Genomic DNA, 20,912 nt, shown 5'->3' on the forward strand with positions numbered 1-20,912 from the left:
TAACGATTGAATTTAGGCTTTTATTAGCGAGAAAAATAACGGTATGTATATATATATATAACTCAATAATACAGTGCAATGATAACAACAGTGTAAACAATATATGCACGATGAGTGTGTACGAATGCATGAACATATAATCCACTCGAAATCGACGAGCACTCGGGATATATTGCTGCTCGAGGGTCCTCGTTTCGGTATTATACCTGCGTCGTAATAACGACTCGAGCTTTTGGAACAACAATATTATTATATTATACTATACACAATACATTGCATCTTTATGTTCACTCATAAATTACGAAAATTCTATAACACACGCACAAAACTTGTATAATATTGTCAATTCTACCGTTATCTGTCATCGGGACTTTTTATTTTTTGTCAAAATAATACCCTCGTCACCCCCTCCCTCCACAACATCCGATGTTACCACACGACTGTCGTTATATAGGTATTCGAGAAGAAAAGACAAATTTAAAATAGCTTACAATATAATAAATTATGTTCCTATACAATACATGTATATAATAGATGCATGGTGTCAGCTACCATAAAAGTTATTTTCACTATTTTCCTCCAAGTTGTTGCATGCGATTTATTTGAATCGAATCTAACGTTTATTTTATAATACATTTTTGCAAGTGACTGATCGACGATACCAAATGTCTTTCCTGTTCTAAATAATAAATTATTTTTATATTTCAATAAAAAGTATATTAATATTTGTCATATTATAAGTTCACACGTTGATTAAAATGTGTGTGTGTGTGTGTGTGTCTGTAAACACTTTTTGAAGTAATAAAATGCTATGATTTTTAAAAATGAGGTCAGTTACTAGAAGAAAATTGGATCTAGTCGGTACAATTTCATATACAAAAAAATATAAAATAATAATTAATACTTAGCAAATTAAGAAAGAATACATTTTACAAGGATATATTTAATTTTTTTTGCTATCAACTTATTTTTGGTTTTTGTATATTATTCAAGAAATGCTTCACTTGCATTTAAAATCTACGTCAGCTATCAAAATGTTTTTGAAAAATGGTAGCATACTTACCCGATTTTGACCGAGCTTTAAGCTAAACAATTTCTTGAACGCTACGATTTATTATAGTACTCACTTTCAAATTTATAATAATAATAAAGTACACCGCAGTATCCTGGTCCTAATGTATAACGCTATACCGCCCAGCTTTTTAGTATTTTGATTTAAATCAATACGTACAGATATTGGAATATAAATTTGGACCCAGGATAGTTATTATTCGTATTTCGTTTGTTATTTATTGTTTCGACGTCGTTAGTGCAACGCATGGTAAGGTTTAAAAGGCAATGTGTCCGTAGTGAGACGAGCGTGCAGCCATTGTAGACCGAAAATATTAATCATCGACCAGAATAAAATGACGTATAAAGGCCCACAAACTGAAAACGCTCCAGTAAACCCGATTAATCTATATAACCTCACGGCTCTTTATTGGCAAGTCTAAACACAAAGTTTAAGTCGATTGTATAGTTTCCTGTATTCCTATTTATTATAATGTTTGGTATTATTATCATTATGATTTTCGTATCAATTTAAAATACATATAATTATTTATTTATTTGTGTCATTATGTTCGCTAGTTGTGTTTTATTTAACTAACAAGTTTAAATGGCTTAGGCTAAGTCTTACCTGTTGCAAATAAGTGTTGATTATTTTATTTACCTACCTCGTTATTTTTACCCCTCACGTATTGTGAGGTGTCAACAATGTGAATAATGTTCAGTTGTAGAAACACGGAAAGTTGCTTATTGGATTTTTCAATCATTTATTATAAAACATTTATTTTAGCACAACGTTACTAGTTTTGTACCTTAATGAAGTACGAACTAGATTTGTAATATTTGTATTTTGTATAAAACATTTGTTGACAATCTAAAAAATGTTTTTTATTAATAAAGTATATATAGTTATTTATGACAATATAATATGCATGAAACAAGTATATAAAACAAATAATACTGACTCAATTTCACAAAACATCGTTAGTTATATGAAAATAACATTTTTAATTATTATTTTACAGAGTAAAATGAAAATAACTAAAAGCGTTAAAGAAGCACAGCGTTTGAATCATAAATATTTTAACAATAAATGATTTCGTATAAATCGTACCAACGGTTATCTTTATATTTATACACGAGAAAGTAATTTACTGAATTCCTTTTAAATATTAATGATTGATTTTGAAATTGAATAAATACGGAAAAAGTGATTTTAATGATTGATAATAGTATAAATTCATTGAAAACTTGATTAGAGATTAAATAAAATGTACGTTGGGAAATTATACGAATACATTATGAACAATGATACGTTATGACTTATGACTAAAAAATAAATGCTTTAATAATATAAATACTATTTTATTTTGTATTAAACATTTGTTTATTACATAATACACAACAATAAATATATTATATTATTAATTTTCACTATTTCATATATATTTCATAAATTATTTTTTTTTATTCTCAATTTTGTAATGCTCCAAAATGATACGAATAGTATTAATTACAATAAACTATATTTTTTTTTTAAATTTTTAATTGATATTTATAACTTATAACTAGTATATTTAAAAGATTTTATTTTTATATTTTGGTAATAAATATTTTTTTTATATGATTTTAATATTTAATTATTTTAAATATGATAAAATGTTAATTATATATGAACATTTGGTACATTGTTAACAATTATACGGTAGCTGATTTATTATTATTTTTATTATTAATGTTTTTTTTCCTTGAAGAAGATAAAAAAGAAAACGTAAGATTAAAATTAACTTGTAGACTAAAATAATAAATTATACATTAAAACAGATTGTGCACTAAATTAACAGTTAATGAAAATGTTTGGGTACTTTGACATAGTATAATAATTATTAAAAATAAACTTACCAAACTACTAATTGATGAATATTATACAATTAAAAAAAAAAATGCAAAGACTTTAACGCAATAAAATGTCGGTTTAAAACCATTTAAATCTGTAAACCTAATATTGTTTGAATGACATAAATCCCTGTAGAATGATAAGGTATGTTTAATCCATGACCAACAAACGACATTGAACGAGTATATGTTTAGATATACCTGAAGACCAAAGAAAGTCTGACAGTTTTAGATTAACATTTTACACAAACAAACAATCTTCAAGAAAACGTTACATATGCATGTTTTTTATTTCAAATATAAATTACGTACATTATACCAAATTTGAATTCAGCAGAATCAATTTTATATATTACACTGTTGTTACTTTTGATATCAGAGTGAGTTTGTTTACTATTAAACTTAAAAGCAAGAGCATTATATTTCGTTGTACATCGGTTAACGTGATATTTTAATATTTAAGTGAATTATAAGTTCAAATATAAGATATTGAAATTAAAAAATACGAATAATTCACTCAAAAATTGAAATATCGTGAAAACTGATGAATATATATGATATTACTATTATTTTAAGTCTAATTGTAGAAGCCAAATCATTATAATCTCAAATTACCAAATAATCCAAATAAATGTAGTTAAAAATACAATCCGATATACGCAAATCTATTGTATTGTACCTACGTTTTAAGACGGAGATTATATGCGAGTATGACGCGTACTCTAAATCTTAGAGTCTAAGACAATATGTATATACGAATTACGAGTTAGTATATTTATTGAACTAAAATATAGCGAAGAGCGTAACTATTATATGATTATTGATTATTATTTAAATTATCGTTTATTATTTATAATTATTCGTTCCATTTAAAGTTTTTTATAATTGCAGTAGGTACAGCACACTTAACTGTGTTACGGTGTAATCGTTTTGTTTATAATTATGTTTACAAATTATTGAAAATATTAACCATACATTCTTTAAAAGTTTCACTAATGTATAATACAATGACTATTTACATAAAATGTGTGCTCATAATAAAAATTATAAACGAATCCTTATTTACTAATACCGTTAATAATTGTGAAAATTAGCTGCATTATGCGACGGAAACAGAAAAAAATACACATTTTATAGATATAGTGAGTAATAAGTATATTTTGAAATATGTTTAATAAAATTATTTAATATTATTAAATTTAAATTAAAGTTGCACAAACACTATTTTGTGCAAATTGTTGTTAGTTCGTGGCATCACGGGCATCTAACTAAAAAACTACTAATAAAAAAAAAAAATTACGTTTTCTTCAGTATAATCTTAAACTTAATTAGTTACTTATATGTTTGCATTAAATATTAGTTTCTTAATAATTACCATAATTAATAATTATATTGTGTTACGTATATGCAATCATAGTTCATCAAATAATTTGATTTGTATACATGAATATGCTATGTATTACTATTATTTTTATTAATATGAGAATTCTATTGTTGTGATAAGAGTTAGTAAGCTATTAGTTTTAATCTTCTTTGTACCTACTTGTTTAGATTTAGTGGCCTAACAATATGTCGTCTTCCGATTAATAACTTTTAGTTTCATTTTTCAAAATGTTGTATCTATATAAAGTAAAGTTTATAAATTTACTTTCAATTATACAGTTCAATTATTTTAATACCTAGTTAAACAATAATGATATAATAATAATACAAATTATAAAAAAAAGGTCGGTTAATATAATTAAAATATTGACAGCTATAAAAATTATTAAAAAAAAGAAAAAAGTTACCTATACAAAAATATTTACGCAAGCATATTTCGATTAAAAATGATAATAATATTTTATACAGGCGAAGTATTTAAACACGGTGTACATAAATATTAACGAGTACTCGTTAAGTTATTAAGTATATTATAACGATGTTTAAATTACATTATCATAATTATTATAACAGGGATAACTGCAGGAAACGGTGTTATTTAGTATAATATACGACAGCGATGGTTCAAAGTTTCAGACATAAAATTAATCTTAACGATGATAGGTCTAAATACATCTCTCAATTGTACACGTTTTAGTAAACCGACATTTAATTTAATAATGCACTGGGAATATACTGTACAGATATAATTTAATAATTGTATACGTTGTGTTTTTAGATCGCTGAGCAATAAATTCGAGTCAATTATCGGGAATAAACCGCTAAGAACGAGAGCGGTGTTCACCATAAAAGAACGCTTCATTAGCCCCACAAGACGTGGTCTAATTGGGCTTATGAATGTTTAACATGTCTACTAACCTAGAAGTAAGTCGTTACGATATTTTAGCTTATACGTTTTTATCGCGCGTGAACATTATGTATTTGTTACCCATCTATATTTCAGTGTTTTAATAAATAACAATAGGATATCATATGCATTTCGAACGAAGTCAATTTTAAAGCCATCTGTTAGGTTTAAGCGTAAATCGTGTGATATAACCGCAGCTAGTTGTTAGCTATTTGATTTCAGTTGTATTTTCAAACAATCGACGTGAAATATATTTATGAAACAATAACACTTTCGCATCGATGTATTGGTGGTCCGTAGTAGAAAATCACAAAAATGTCATACATTATATTATTTTAGTAAATACTTGAATATACTAAAAAAATAAACCCAACCTAACGATTAAAGGTTTAGTTTGAAATATCGCGATTGAAATTAGATACAATCGATGTACGAAAAACCAAAAATAAATTAAATGATTTAATCGTTTACAATCGTTAACGTTATCGTATACAATCACAATCTATTACGAAACGAAGATGTTACAAAACCGACAATCTGTAAAGTGTATGTATTTACAACTGTCGTGTATACTTCGGGTATTTGTAGCTCCTTATCGATAGCTGGGGCATTTTGGTGCGTATTTGAATGCATGTCGAAACGGAATAACGTACACACTGATAAAAAAGATTTACAACGAAATATATCACTCGTGAAATCAAACGTTTCCGATCGCGAAATTTAAAATCCCCGCAGTGAAGTTGTATGTACATATTATATGGGTTGGCTATAAACATGTTCTACGTACCTATACACAGCATCGTTTGATTTATCGGTAGCTCCTAGGGTCTTCGCTGATTTTTCATCCATAATTACTCCGATCTATCATGAAATATTTATTCTTTTGCCTACTTCAGTATATCAGATTTGATGTTGCATTATGGTAGGTATGATTTTTTAAATAAAAAAGATAATGGCTGTGATATATATTCCGCGAAGCCCTTTTCCATTAAGTCAATATACCTACCTAACCAAAACATCATCATTATATTAAATTAACTCCGACGTTATAACAGCGGTGCAAGCCACAAAATGACGATCATTACACTTTCGACACTTCATGACTAATTTAAACGGTTTAATCGTAAAATCGGCTGTTGCACACGTATACCATATATGTTTTGTGGTCACGGCTATCAACCCCTAAACAAATTCGCTTCCTCGATTTCATCCTTATACCGATCACTCCAAATTTCAACCTTAATTTGTATATAATTCCTTCAAATCTCTTTTCCTACAATCATCCCAACATCTTTCTCTCAAATTTAAATGATCATCTTGATTATTTATTTATTATAATTCTTCAAACTTTTCTTAATGCACACATATCAGTGATCCATAACGACCGTAACACATAAAAAGTACCTAGGTTGGGTTGCGTATATAATATATATGACACTTACTTATCCAGTTTTAACATATATACTAGATATATATATAAGCAAACATGTATATAATCGAACTTTTGTATTTTTATATAAAAGTTAAGGACTCAATAAAATTGTATAGTGTCCTACCTGATAGAGCTAAGGAACTCCTATTGCTTCCTATTGGGATATTATTCTTTAACGGATCTCGGTATTCGCGTCATTCAACTGTGCAATAACCCAAATCTATATTAGTACTGTAGTAACTTAATAAATAGTGTTTTTATAATGGTTATAACTGTAGTAGTTGTGTTGTCGTAACAATAATATCTTTTTGCTCGGAGAGTTGGACGACGCGGACGAGACGCAAACGAGCGCACGCTTTTATTCCACTAATGCCGTCTCCACCACCGCCACGTCACGGCGTTCGCCGGCAACAAATAAACGTCTCCACGGTTAACGTTCTCTTTTTTTCTTTTTCTTTCCTATCATTTTTTTTCCTTCCCCGCCCATTCCGACCATATTCCACCGTGATGACGGACCAGACGATTTGTCTTCGTCGTGTACTTTTCCCGCGCAATCCCTTTACGCTCACGTTTACGGACATTTGTATGTGTGTGTGTGTGTACTCGCGCGTATATTAATACACACCTCCACGTGTATGTATACATAATAACATCGTTTACGCGTGTACACAACAATCGGCACGGCCGGAAGCGGCCGGGCATTAAGTCGGAGAAGGTATACGAGATAGACGCACACACAGAGTCGGCGTTAAAAATAGCCTGGATGAGGGGATGTTGGTGAGGATTGGGAGAAGGGAATCCTCAAACAGCGCGAGCGAGCACAATCGATCGGACGACCCTCTCACACTCGCGGTAAAGAGAATACTCGCGTGTGATTGTCTGTATTATTATTTTCTCTATAGAAGAGGTATACCCTTAAATATATAAATATATATTCGGTATAAACGCGAAGCCGAAATCTCAGTTTCGATATTACAACGGTCTACCGTTTTTTCGTCTCCCCAGTTTGTGCTGAACATTGAACGCACATTGAGCGTGAATGGTTTGCTTGTTAGTATTTTTTTTTTTTTGTTACCAGAAAAGTAATATAATGCTGCAAAATAAATGTATACACTTATTATACGTATATAGGTATTTATTTGTGATGTGTGTCATTATATTTTACGAAAACGGTCATATCGTGCGTATAATATATGATCGACAGGCAAATAATCTCGGAACAAATATACCTTTACAGTATATCGCTCCATGTCTCGATATAATATAAAACATCAGCCAAAATGCATGATCACAGGTGAAGATCTTTAATACGAATATAAATTATTCCTTTATATGTGTATCGCATGTTAAGAAACTTCACTCGTTTTTTAAATTTACGGTACGTTGAATATTCTATTTATACAGAATTTAAAGTAAGAGCCATAGGACATGCGTTGTTGTATGTATTACGTTTCATTTTAATACCCGAAAACTATATTTTTGTGTATTGTATATATATATATATAATATAATAGAGTAGTATCTATAGGAGAAATATTTTTTTTTGTTTTTTTTTTTGAGTATAAACAGAACATTGTGTTTTATTTTTATCAACCATATTGTAATAATGTAAAAAATAAATAATGAAAATATGAATAAACATATTATTATAATATGGAATCACTTAAAATAATAAACGTTGTTGATCAACATAAGCTTTATATAAACACACACATTAATAGGTAGTATTACACATATTTCTCCAAATCACCAATTACACATTTTAAAATAATGTTAATTTTTAGTGTTAATTGAAAAAATTACTTTTTAATCATATTAGATTAAATACATTTTTATGTTTAGTTCTATTAGACAAAGTACATACTTTCTTCTTAATATTTGGTTGAGTGTTTTAACTTAATATACATATATACGTCGAAAGAAGTAAAACAAACATCTGAAACCATTAAATTATATTCAAACCTATATTTGATCGATTCCGAAGAGAATTACAAATGCAATTTGTCCATCAATATTGGATCAGCTTAGATAAATAACTTAAGTGGACGTTTCACCCGCGTCCCGCAGAAGTTGTGTGTCTGAGTTAGAAACGTACAACTACACAATACATTTTCGTTCAACACTACAAATGTTGTGTTGTTAACTTAAACATTAGTGTGATTCTATTATCAAACCTAAAGAATAATAATATCATCTATAGAATGCTTTATAGGCTTTTATTAAAATTAATAATAACTATGTAAAATATTACAATTTTAAAGTGATTTATAACCATGTAATAAATTAAGTTTTAAAAAGCTCATAACTCGCTTTAAAATTAACATATCAATATAAAAACCCACGAGGTGCCCTATATAAATACCTTAAGATAATGATATTACCCGAAATTGGTTTTCCTGAATACAGGTTTTCTATAATACGCTTTGTTTGTACAACAGAGAAATAATACATGAGGGTTCGGCGTTCGCGTAATCGTCCTCTTCCTTTTCAAAAAGATTTGAATTATTTTTACTAATATATTAGCCACGCGCCAAATGTGGACTTTATTCTCATAAAAATCATTAAAAATATTTTCCTATGTACATTATACAATATTTTTGAAAAATATGATCGTTTATTTAGTTTATTATTTATACTATTTTACAGTGTCGATAAAAATAGTACAATAATACGGACGCAATTATTCGTTTAAACATAGGTACTGGATAAAAAATATATATGTTCGTGACGTTATATATAATATTACGTTTATGCTCGATATTGTTCACGTAAGTGTACTCGTGTATTTATTCTTTATTCACCTGCATGAGGGTAAGTCACGCATTAGTACTACATGGTTTTGTCTATTGATAATTTGAAATCTGACGATGAAGCGTGCTTGGGAGCCACGAAAATATTCGAATCCAATATTTCTTGAGACGAGTACGTTTTTCCTTGGGCCTTAAGCTTGATTAAAGATCTTATACGTACTCTGCCAGCTACAATTATCCGGACATTTTTATTATTATTCCGTGCCAAAATAATGTCTGAGGATGCTTTTTAGTAATCTTTTAAATTAAAACTTTTAAGATCCGATAAATGTAAAACCCTTCAAAATGACGTAAGAAACGCGTTGTGTTACAAATACAACGGAGTTGTAGTTCTATATCTTAACTATATTAAAGTTGTACGACTGTTACAATAAAATGAAGAAAATATTCTGTAAATAATTCAATGTACGCACAATATAAAATCTCAAATACCACCAGTGTTGGTTTGAAAAAATAAATATTTAACTTTTAGACGTATAATGTATTTTAAAAGTAGGTGCACAATACAATATATTTCTTTTGTCCTTTTTTTTTATTAGCAATGACACTTATTATGATGAATTAGTATGAAATTATACTGATTCATGTACAAGAAATTAAAATATACATTAAGTATTTTACATTTTATTAAACAAAAATTATAAAATATACCTATAGTTAGTAGGTAATTAATAATTAATATATATATATATATATATATTATTAAATACGGTTATTGTTTTTATGTCTTTACTTTAAATTAGAATAATGAAGAAGAATTTAAAATGATCTATAAAACTTATAAGCTGTAAACTTAAATTTCAATTTTAATATACTAGGGCATTGTATAGTTATAGAAACATTATTATTGAATATGAACATTATGTAATTACAATATTATAAAACTAATATTTAGCAGCTAATTAAGCATAATAATTAATGCATTTTGAGGTCAATATTTTGCTGATTAATTTAAAAATAAACTTTTTTGTTTTGTTTTAGGTAGTATCTTTATAATAAACTAAATGTCTTGTTTTGATATTGTAGAATACTTATCACTATATAAAAAAACTATATATTCGGGTTGTACGCTGAAGGCGAATATAAAATAAAACAAAAACCCATTAGGTTCCAAAGTACGAGTACAAAAGGTAAATTTAAAAAAACCCCTATGTGAGGCATATACTAAATCAAAATTATTGTCATTATTTTTTGTTTTGTCATATACCCAAATCAAAAAACGATTATACTTCGAACATCAAGAGAAAATCCATAGCATTATGACATTCTATCGTGTGCAGGCATTACTTATTCGTTTTATCATCGGAAACTGCAGTGAACTTTCCGCTGCATGGTTGTTAAATGACAAAATCAACTGTGGTTGTTTTGAAACCTTTTAGCGTATTATTATTAGAAATGCAGTACAAATAAAGGATCGTTGGTTTTGAGCAGTGTACCGTAAACAAATAAACAAGCAGACCTGACACCTTAATGCGTATACGCGTTCAACATATAGCATAATAACAATACATATATATTATATATACAGTGTATATCAGTCAAGCATCAAAGCTACTATACGATCGACATACATATACTTGTATAATATATTTATACTGATCTATGACCAGAGAGCAGCGCCAGCCATCAATCTGCATGTTCAATAGACTTGCACATCGCGTCAGGATTTTGTACCATTGGGTACGTGTATTTATATATTGTTATAAAACAGATGTATTATACATTTAATTGCGGGTGGGTTAAAAAAATGCATACACGTGAAATACCGTTGTGATATGCAGGTTTTATTGAGTAAAAAAACTTTAAATTGTTAACACCTATCGTGAATTATTGTTCTTGACAAAAAAAATAACCATTATTATACAAATTTATCATTAACAATTATTAAATCAATGATGATATCCAAACGTATACACGTAGTCGTTTTGAACGTTTTGAACTTGCCCGATCTATATCGTTATATAATGAATTATGGTTTAATTGCTATAGCCCTATAGGTGCCCGTTGATATACTTACTTTAAGAACTGCTGTGAGCACGATCGATTAACAAATGGTACGATGTTGGAAGGGGGTGTGTGAGATGTTTATTTTGTGTAATAGAGTAAAAAATATTATTATGTAATGTCGAGTAAAAATAAATATATTTAGTAAAAACTTAAAACACAAATTTCAAATAATGAAAGGTCACGTAAACATTCTATTTCAAAATATAAAATCGTGAACTATACAGTATAATCTATCAACTTGCATAAAGGTCCTTAAGACTCGGTGAAAAACACATTTGAAAATAGTGCTTTCGCCAACTACCTTGTATATGATATGCTCTTCTTAGATGGCCAAACGGACCTATCTGACATCTCGCCATCTCGGTGATAATTCTCACAGACTACCTATTCACAATGATATGTGTGCTTGTTGAGTGCTGACGCAGAATGACATTCTATATTCACATGTAAATTTCCCATACCTTATCCTTCTGCCATTTATTATTCACATTGAATAGTTTTTACACTTATGACTTAGCATGGAATTAGGTTACATTACAGAAATAATACATCCATAGTTTTCAATATGAAAACTGTGTGCGTGTGTAGATGCTTATGACTCAATATATTTTATATTAGCCCGAGCACGTACCGAGCAAATGTCACTACGTTATATACGTAGGTGTATACCACGTACGGCTATAAAATTTATGTCGCCGTCCGGTTTCTAATCAACAAGGTTGTAATTTATTAGCAAAGCCCATTTTCTGCGCGTTTTTGCGCGCAGTTCAATCCAATATCGGTTAATTTGATTTCACTGTAAAACACGCGAAACTGTTCATCGGTGCAGCATGTGATCATTGCAGTGATTGCTACATAAACATTTGTATAAACACACGTCGACCTTTCTGCTATCTTGTTATTTAAACGTATAAATTAATTACGTTAATGGTGTTTTTGGTGCAAAACAAAATGGTAATAAAAATGGAATAAATGTATGGTACGTATATGTATAATATACGCTTATGGTTTTTCATTTTCACCTACTATATTATCATAATTTGATTTGGACGTCTAAACATAAAAAAGATGAATTTAGGTCACGAATTGACGAAAACTAAATAATATATTAGTGAGACAAGTAAAACATGTTTAGTTTATTAAAAGTTCCAATTTGTCATAAAATTAGAATGCTTGTGATGGACATTAAAGTCACGAAATCATAAAAAATGTAATTAAATTAGGAAAACGAATAGAGTAGATTAATTTTATTAAAAAAGACTGAAATAAATGATGAATTAAATAGCCAATTTTCACTAAAAATAAGAAAAACTAAACATTTTTCTTTCTTTTACATAAGTGTTAAATTGTAATTATATTAAACTAAATATAAATGGTTATTTATTTTTTAATAATATTAAAAACTATAATGCATACAGAAATTATACATATAACAATAGATAATGAGTATACTTTATTTAGCATATTTAAGTAAGGAAATTCCTCCTTTAAAATAATTCAAGTATTTAAACTAATAGCATTAAGTATTTTAGTCCTCTGCGTATAATTATCTATTTATAATAATCTATTTTATACTATCATAAGATAATGTCCTTTAGATTAATAGTATAAACATATCAATGTCATAAACTTCAATTTTCGCTTTCAAATTGCTTACAATAGTTCTCATTTCTATTCATTTGTATAATTTGTTTTAATTGCCTCTTGCCTCCTCCCTAAAAGGTTTTATTAATAAAAAAGTTTCAGACAAATGTATTCATTTTAAACTGTATTACAAAAATTTAGCAATAGGTAGGTAGTAAAAGTTGAATTTTTTTTTAATTATTTAATTATTTATTATAATTAATCATAACTTAAGAAAAAACTTTACAATAAATATTTAAAGAGGTAAACAATAAAAAGATAAATTGTCTATGATTTGTTATTTATATATTTTTTTATAATTATTAAACCTATATTTATCTATACAATATGAGTTAATATAAATCATTGATATGATATTTATAGTATTATATAAACTTTTAAATCGTTACGAAATTATTTTACAAAGGTTAATCTTGGATTTTTCAAACCTAGTGTAATGTAATATCAACGGTCAATGAATTCTTATTTCTAAATAACGTGCGTCTTTGTAATTGTTTATTTCAACAACTGACTTGTAAATTATGCATGTGATTTAGCGCAATTTGTACTTCTGCTTTGACGCAATGCCTGGCGCCTAATCCTCGGGAGCACAGGATACGGACTACACGTGTCGTCAGGCTGTAATTACACAGTGTTCAGTTAATATTACATACGTAATACGCATTCGCGTATAACGACGTAAAGAAATTCGATTATTCATGGTCAAAAATTGTCCGTACTTACAGTCACGAATACAAAACTAAAATACACAAAAACAAACAATACTGAGAGCTGATATTTTGATAGAAAATAGTTTATTTGTAAACTCGTTTACAACGGTCGTAACGACTATTTTATAATATACGGACCAATAGAAAATACGTGGTTGCCCACTGGACACGAGCGCTTACCGTAAACCATAGGATTGACGGGACCTTTGGGATTTAACAGTTCACCAATCATCGGGTTTCGCCTATAAATATTTAGGTAAATTTACCAAAATGTCCGTTTGTGAATTCCAACGAATTACTAACCTTTTTTGTCTCGCGGCTCACCAGTGCGAATATCCAGTAATGTACAGTGCACCGAAATTCCATTGAATTTGATGAACTCATACAAGACCCACAAAGTGCAGATATTATCACTTAAGGATCGTCGAGACGCGTTGCTCTTTTTTCCCGAGGATTACGTTTCAGTTGCAGGAACGTTAAGGTAGAATTCACATTAGTCATTTATATTATTCACAGGTGCCAAATCCCTTATATGAATACCTACAATTCCATACGCTTTTACGAAGATTATTTAGAATTTAAGTATAACGTATTAATGCGCGGGTATATTATATCTATGTTACATGTGTAGCTTTCTACAAGCACTTGTACGCTAACTCCGTGTAGACTTGTAAAATCATTGTAAAACCTCCGTAAAACAGTCGCGGAGCATGTGCAAATTGTTGTGTTTTATCAACTCCTATTAATTTCGTATATCGCATATTATATAATATTATACATATAATACAATTTAGATACTAGCATAAATTTCGAGTGTTGTAGATTTGTCACATTAGTGTAGGTATTATTATAACAGTATAATAAATTTGATGTATGTTAAATGAAACGCAAAAATATCTACTGTTCATGCGTCTTATAGTATTTAAATAAAAGTGCATGAATCTATATCGCATGCATAGTATAAGTAATTCACCTATCCTTTGATATCACGATCTAGATTCTAGATCTTCATATTGCTGTTTTCTTTACATATTAATTTTTAATAAAATCGTTCTGTGGTCTTAAACGCTGCACAGCAAAAATTACTTTTTACAACAAAAAATACTTAAAAGATTTCTTGTATAAAAAATAATAATAATAATTAAACATTATATATTAATAATCGTATAAATAGGTACCTTTGCTAATCGTTTCGTACTAATAATTGTTTCGTAAGGTTTATGATAATTTTTTAATTAATTTTTACGATTGGTCCAAACGTTTTAACGTTTTTTAACGTTTTTTTTACTGCGTGGCACAGTAAATTGGTATCGATCAAGTGTTGACACAGATGTTTAACCGAATACTGTCGGATAAATCGGACATTGTCTCTGCTGTAGTTGAACACCGGAATACGTCCTGAAAATACACGTGTTTCCGCGTACGGATTACGAACCGCAGTAACCTCGCTGCACTGTTTGCACGCAGTGACCTCATGATTTCCTTGAAAATACAAACAACAGAAACAACAACTGAATTTAACAACTAATATAAATACTCTCGACATTGCCGACTACGAGACACGCTTATCGTGCACGAAATTCCGTCGCTGGACTTCGTTCTGCCCAACATGTCCATACGCGCCGAACTAATGTACGATTGCCGTCGTCAAATCCATTGCGGTACAACAGTAACTACATAAATATCCCGGAGAAACAGTAAAGAACGGCAACACCAACATTTGTGTGTTATTTAAAATAGACCCACCTTATTGTATGTATATCTATAACTTATTGATTCTATATGTATAGACGAATATTACGCGTGTACGTGGAATGAAATACAAAACTAATTCAAATCAAATTTCGAATAAATACATAGGTTATTATGTCATTAAAAAAGGGACGAGAAGGTGGCACAGATAAGACGTATAAATAATTTTGTATACATATAATAAACGGTGACCGGATAACCAAGCATTAATGTATACGGCGAATAGTTGAATATTATATGCATATCTATTTCAACGTTACTTTGAGTATATATAGGAATTAGGGATTAAGGATATTACATGTCTTATGGTATAAGTAACTGTTTAAGTCGAGAATTATAATAAATTATTCGTATAGGTACACGAGATCGTATGATTATAGTGGGTTGTTATTCATGAAATATGTAATATAGTGATGTAAAAATGTAATTTACCGTATTTAATATTTTATTTGTGTAATACCTATCAAAGTCTTATTAAATTATACATATTGTCGTATTATATGTTATTAAGATGTATGTGTACATATGATATCATACGGCATTTAATAACAAATAATTAATAATATTTTCTACTTTATAAGTATCAAACTATCAACAGGACTTTACAAAAACCTTAAAATATTTGTAACTACTCAATATATTATATTATACAAATACGACAAGCGTCGGGCTTGTTCAAAACATAGTTATTGTCTATTCTCATGCTAAATTATACCGTTTTCCATCAAACACTACTAACAAAGTTGTTTATAATATTGTCGTTAGGTAAAACCATAGTTGAATGACCATTCTTGATTTTGAAGAATTTATTAATGTCAGTTTTTTTAGTGTTTATGTATTCAAAAATTGGCTGATCAAGTCTGAAATTATTAACCCTCATGTGTAAATGTCACGTATAATAAAATACCTATTATAATATTTGTTAGGTATTTAAAGCCTTTTTGTCTAAATGTGTATTATGAAACAACCATTGTTTCGTGTAGGGGTGTTCCAGGAGCTTATGCACAAGCTCGGATACAGTAAGACCAAAGATTTGATCGTAAAATGGTTTCGTTTTTTTTACACAGATATCAATATCGTGTACAAGGTATTAATATAGATACCGTTAAGACTCCGAAGACGCATTCATATTATATTTTACCGGAGGAATTATGCAAATTTATAAAATATCTACTGCAGATGAATTGTATTCGAATGTAATACAATACAATTTAGTCTGTATTAAATGTAGAAGTTTGAAGTCAAACAATACTAATTCTTATATTGTTTTTTTGATTTTTCTTATTGGTTAGCCATCGTCAATCGTTATGGATCGCCACGCAACGATAATTGCAACTTAAACAATACTACAATAGATTTTATGTAATATTGATAAAATAAATTTTATGTTTTAGCCATTTCGTTAAAAATCATAAATTAAATAACAAACATAAAATTTGATATTTTCATTATTTCATTCATCTTTGAATTATACCAAAACATTTTAGATTTTTTGAAATATGTTAATAACAATTACAATTTAGTTTTTTCCCAAAATGCTATTATTATTATTATTTTTTATTTCTTTCGGTTATTTTATAAAATATTAAAAATTATTTTCGTTGATCTTCTCATTTTATCCCAGGAACCACCCTCGTAGTTAGAAGAGTAAAGTATTTTTTTTTTACTATAAAAAGTGTCTTCAGATAAAGAAAAGATACATCATTGTAAAACTAATAATTCATCATTACACACAGAATCCAAAATATAATTCATTATTTAATTTATTGTACTTATACACGAATATAATAACAGATTCAAATTATATTTATTAAAAATAAACATATTATAACAAATTGTATTAATTATTATTTATTAATAAATAATTTTTCTATGTATTAATTTTACTGGAATGATGTGTGTTTTTTAATTTATTTTTATGTCTGAAAACACTTTCCCAGGTAGAAAATTGCTCGGATCATCGACTTTAAGAGGTCTTTGGTAGTAAATAGCAACTTGTACTGGTACTTTTAGAACGCCAAAATAAAAAATTATCAGTACTATTTAATGGCAATCAGGGTAAAAAAATATTCAAACATTAATTGTTAAAATATTCATGTTGTTAATAAAAGAAAAATATTTAGTAACCTTGGTTACCAAAAGAATTAGATCATCTTCACTCAGAATCATTTTTCATCGTATAAAATGATTTATCATTCAATTCAAATTTAACACATCCATCGCCTATTATTATTATTCAATAAAAAGGTATCTAAACGTTGCACCTACTGTGCACCATAGCAATTACCTACTTGATGCTTATTTTTTTTATCCTACTTCAATAATTAACCTTTTTATACAAATCATACTTGAGGTGCACTTATTTATCTTTTCGAAGAATAGAAAATAAAAATTATGTGACGTAACCACTGAACAACATTTATTACACACGATTATTTGATACGGATAATATTTTATTTTATTATAACATCAATGTAGCCATCCTACAATGTTAATTCATCCGTGTGTTTTAATCGTTTTCAGAACAACTAAAGCAATTGCCAATTAGACTAGTAATTACGTACGATTGAGATGATTAATCTGTAGACATTAATTATTTTATATACTATATAGTAAAACGATACAATGTGATAATTATGTGACAATGTTCCAGAAACCAAAAGGTTCTTTTAAAGACTAATATAATACAGTTTTTCAATTTATAGTATTATATCGTATTAAAGTATTATATAATATATAAAATAGGGAATTTTACGATTGAAGTAAGAATACTTTGCACTTTTACCAGCTCCAACTTATTTTATATTGCTGCGCACTCGTGCTTACCGCATGACTATAATATACTCATGGTTCAATATAGTTTGAACTATTTGTAATATACGTTTGCTAATTAATTATTACTAGTTACTTATAAACTTGAGTAGAACTCAAAATTGCAAAAAGCTTACGTAAGGTACTTGTTATAACTTACAACTTACAAGTATAGTCACGGGCGTACTTATGGAATAACTGAATAGCCATGAACAGTGTACAATTTAATAAACATGGTTTTATCATGACTAAACTTGTACAAGTATACAATATACAAAAAGTATATAGCTGTCTTGGTTAAAACTGTACATATAAAATAATTAACTTACAAATGTTTTCTGCACATTTATTATTTCATTAGAGATGTAAGCTTTGGAAAAGTATTTCAAATTAACTATTGTAAATGTTTTATATATGTATATATATAAATACATATTATAAAGTTATTCTGCATCGTTATAAACGTCAATTTAAAATTCTTAAACAAAAATCGTTATGTCAGTTTAATAGTTTTTGATAACTTTTTGTGTTTTCTTGTATCCCTAATTTGGATTATTATATTATGATTCGCGACTAATTTAACTCATGGGATAATACTACGTTACAATAGTCACACGCACACAACATATACACACACCACACACGTACAATCATGTTGTACCTAAACGTATATCGTTGTTACTCTTTTTACTACATTACTAGTTTAATAGTTTCATTGGTTATATTTATTGCTTAGGTTGCTGTTGCAATCGTTTTTCAACATTTTACGACAGAATATCGCCGCGCGTACAACATTAACGTATAAAATATCCTTCGTTTTATGTGGTATAAAGATATAATAATGACCAACTGTATTATGCCCGGCATTGCCCGAGGATAATGCCGAGATTGAAAATTCACCTGCGGTAGATAGTAGCATATAACTTTTTAAATTAAACGAATATTTGGTTACGGTTTTAATACTATTAATAGCGGGTAAGTTTACCTAAAATAACTGGTTCAATCTATTGTCTAAACCTCCCTCATCAGTCGTGAAAATCGGCCAAATATTTTATTTCTGAATCAATAAACTTCAACCATACATTTTATCTGAGGTTCCAAATTATACATCTGCAAAATTTTATGACAATTTTTCAAAAAAAAAACTGTGGATTTTCAATATTTTCATATGTATCATTTAAACAGAAACTGACTAATCATACTTGTAAGTATTAGTTGACAATCTATTACCATTTCCGTTTTTGCCAAAATCGGTCAAACATTAAGAATATAGACCCTAACTATTCACTTTGTTTCTTATATATTATAAAATAAGTTACATAATTTAACTTTTACACAGATTAACTTTACTAAGTAGCTCTTAAATTAAAAAAAAAATAGGTACATCAATACATAAAATGATATCCAATCATATAGTGACCATTTTATTATCTGTATTAATCTGCGACAAAACCAGCCACCCACGTACGAACAAACAAATATATTCGATTAAGGTGATCCGAAACAAAATTCACGCGATTCTCTCTCAAGTAATCTTGACTTGTATTGAAAACGATATCGTAGTATTTTAATCCGTATGTTATAGACGACAGAGAAATATAGACATTACGATTTGTATATATTTCATTTTTTATGGGTATGGGCGGCGTATTTTATAACGCGTTACAAAAAATATATTATAGTCGACGCGGCGTGCACCGTACGCGCAGTATAAGCGCGTATAGGCAGTGTGTCGTTCGCATGAGCTCCTAGTCCGGGTCCACGGGAACGTGACGCAACACGTCTGCCGCCACACGTACACAGACTCACGACGACGGTGATCTCGCAGCATACGGATGATGATCTGATTGGCGGGGGCGACGGCGGCGGCGGTTTTATCTCGACCGTCGCGGTACACGCGTACCATATAATAATTATTATTATTATTATTATTGTACGAACAATTCAGATTCGTGTGCTGATCACCGGCACGCAGGCGGCGGTCCACATGAGGCCCTGATGTCGAGGGAATTGAAACGGACCCGGTGCGTCGGAATACGCGTCGAAAACGCACTGCGATGCGCGAACAACCGAAATGATGCGAAATCACACCGCTCACTGCACACCCACTATATATAACACGTAATATTATTATTGTGTGATACGATATTGCGCCCCACCCCCCCCACCCCCCAATAACAAACCGGACCAACGCGACGACGCCACTGAATCGGTATACGGCGGTGTCCCCGCGTATCGTAAGCGTGACGGGGCTGATAAAAATATTTACGACGATATATTAATATTTATTTAATAATATTATCATATATTATTATTATTTCTATTAAGTAGACCAACCGCGAACGGTGTCTGAAATACTATTACCCGCGTATAAGAGCTGCTTAGCTCTCCGGCGCGCGGCCCGAGTCGCATGGGATCCTGATACGACGCAGTCGATCTATGTCATAACTCCGCGGGGCAAGTTGACCGGACAGGTGTACCGAAGAAAATACGGCGATCGATGTGATCGTAAC

General features: G+C 29.4%; 1 protein-coding gene across 2 annotated transcripts in view; it reads left to right on the forward strand.

Moving 5' to 3' along the window:
- The window catches only part of LOC132919462 (melatonin receptor type 1A-like), a 110,319-nt gene that overhangs the window by 32,828 nt on the left and 56,579 nt on the right, over positions 1-20,912 (forward strand). For both annotated transcript variants that reach the window (XM_060981097.1, XM_060981098.1), the window contains exon 2: positions 5,105-5,250. In XM_060981097.1, the coding sequence (XP_060837080.1) occupies positions 5,224-5,250 (27 nt within the window). In that variant the 5' untranslated portion in view covers positions 5,105-5,223. The remainder of the gene's footprint in view (positions 1-5,104; positions 5,251-20,912) is intronic.

The sequence above is a fragment of the Rhopalosiphum padi genome, chromosome 2 (genome assembly GCF_020882245.1).
Source record: "Rhopalosiphum padi isolate XX-2018 chromosome 2, ASM2088224v1, whole genome shotgun sequence".
NCBI classification, from domain to species: Eukaryota; Metazoa; Arthropoda; class Insecta; order Hemiptera; family Aphididae; genus Rhopalosiphum; species Rhopalosiphum padi.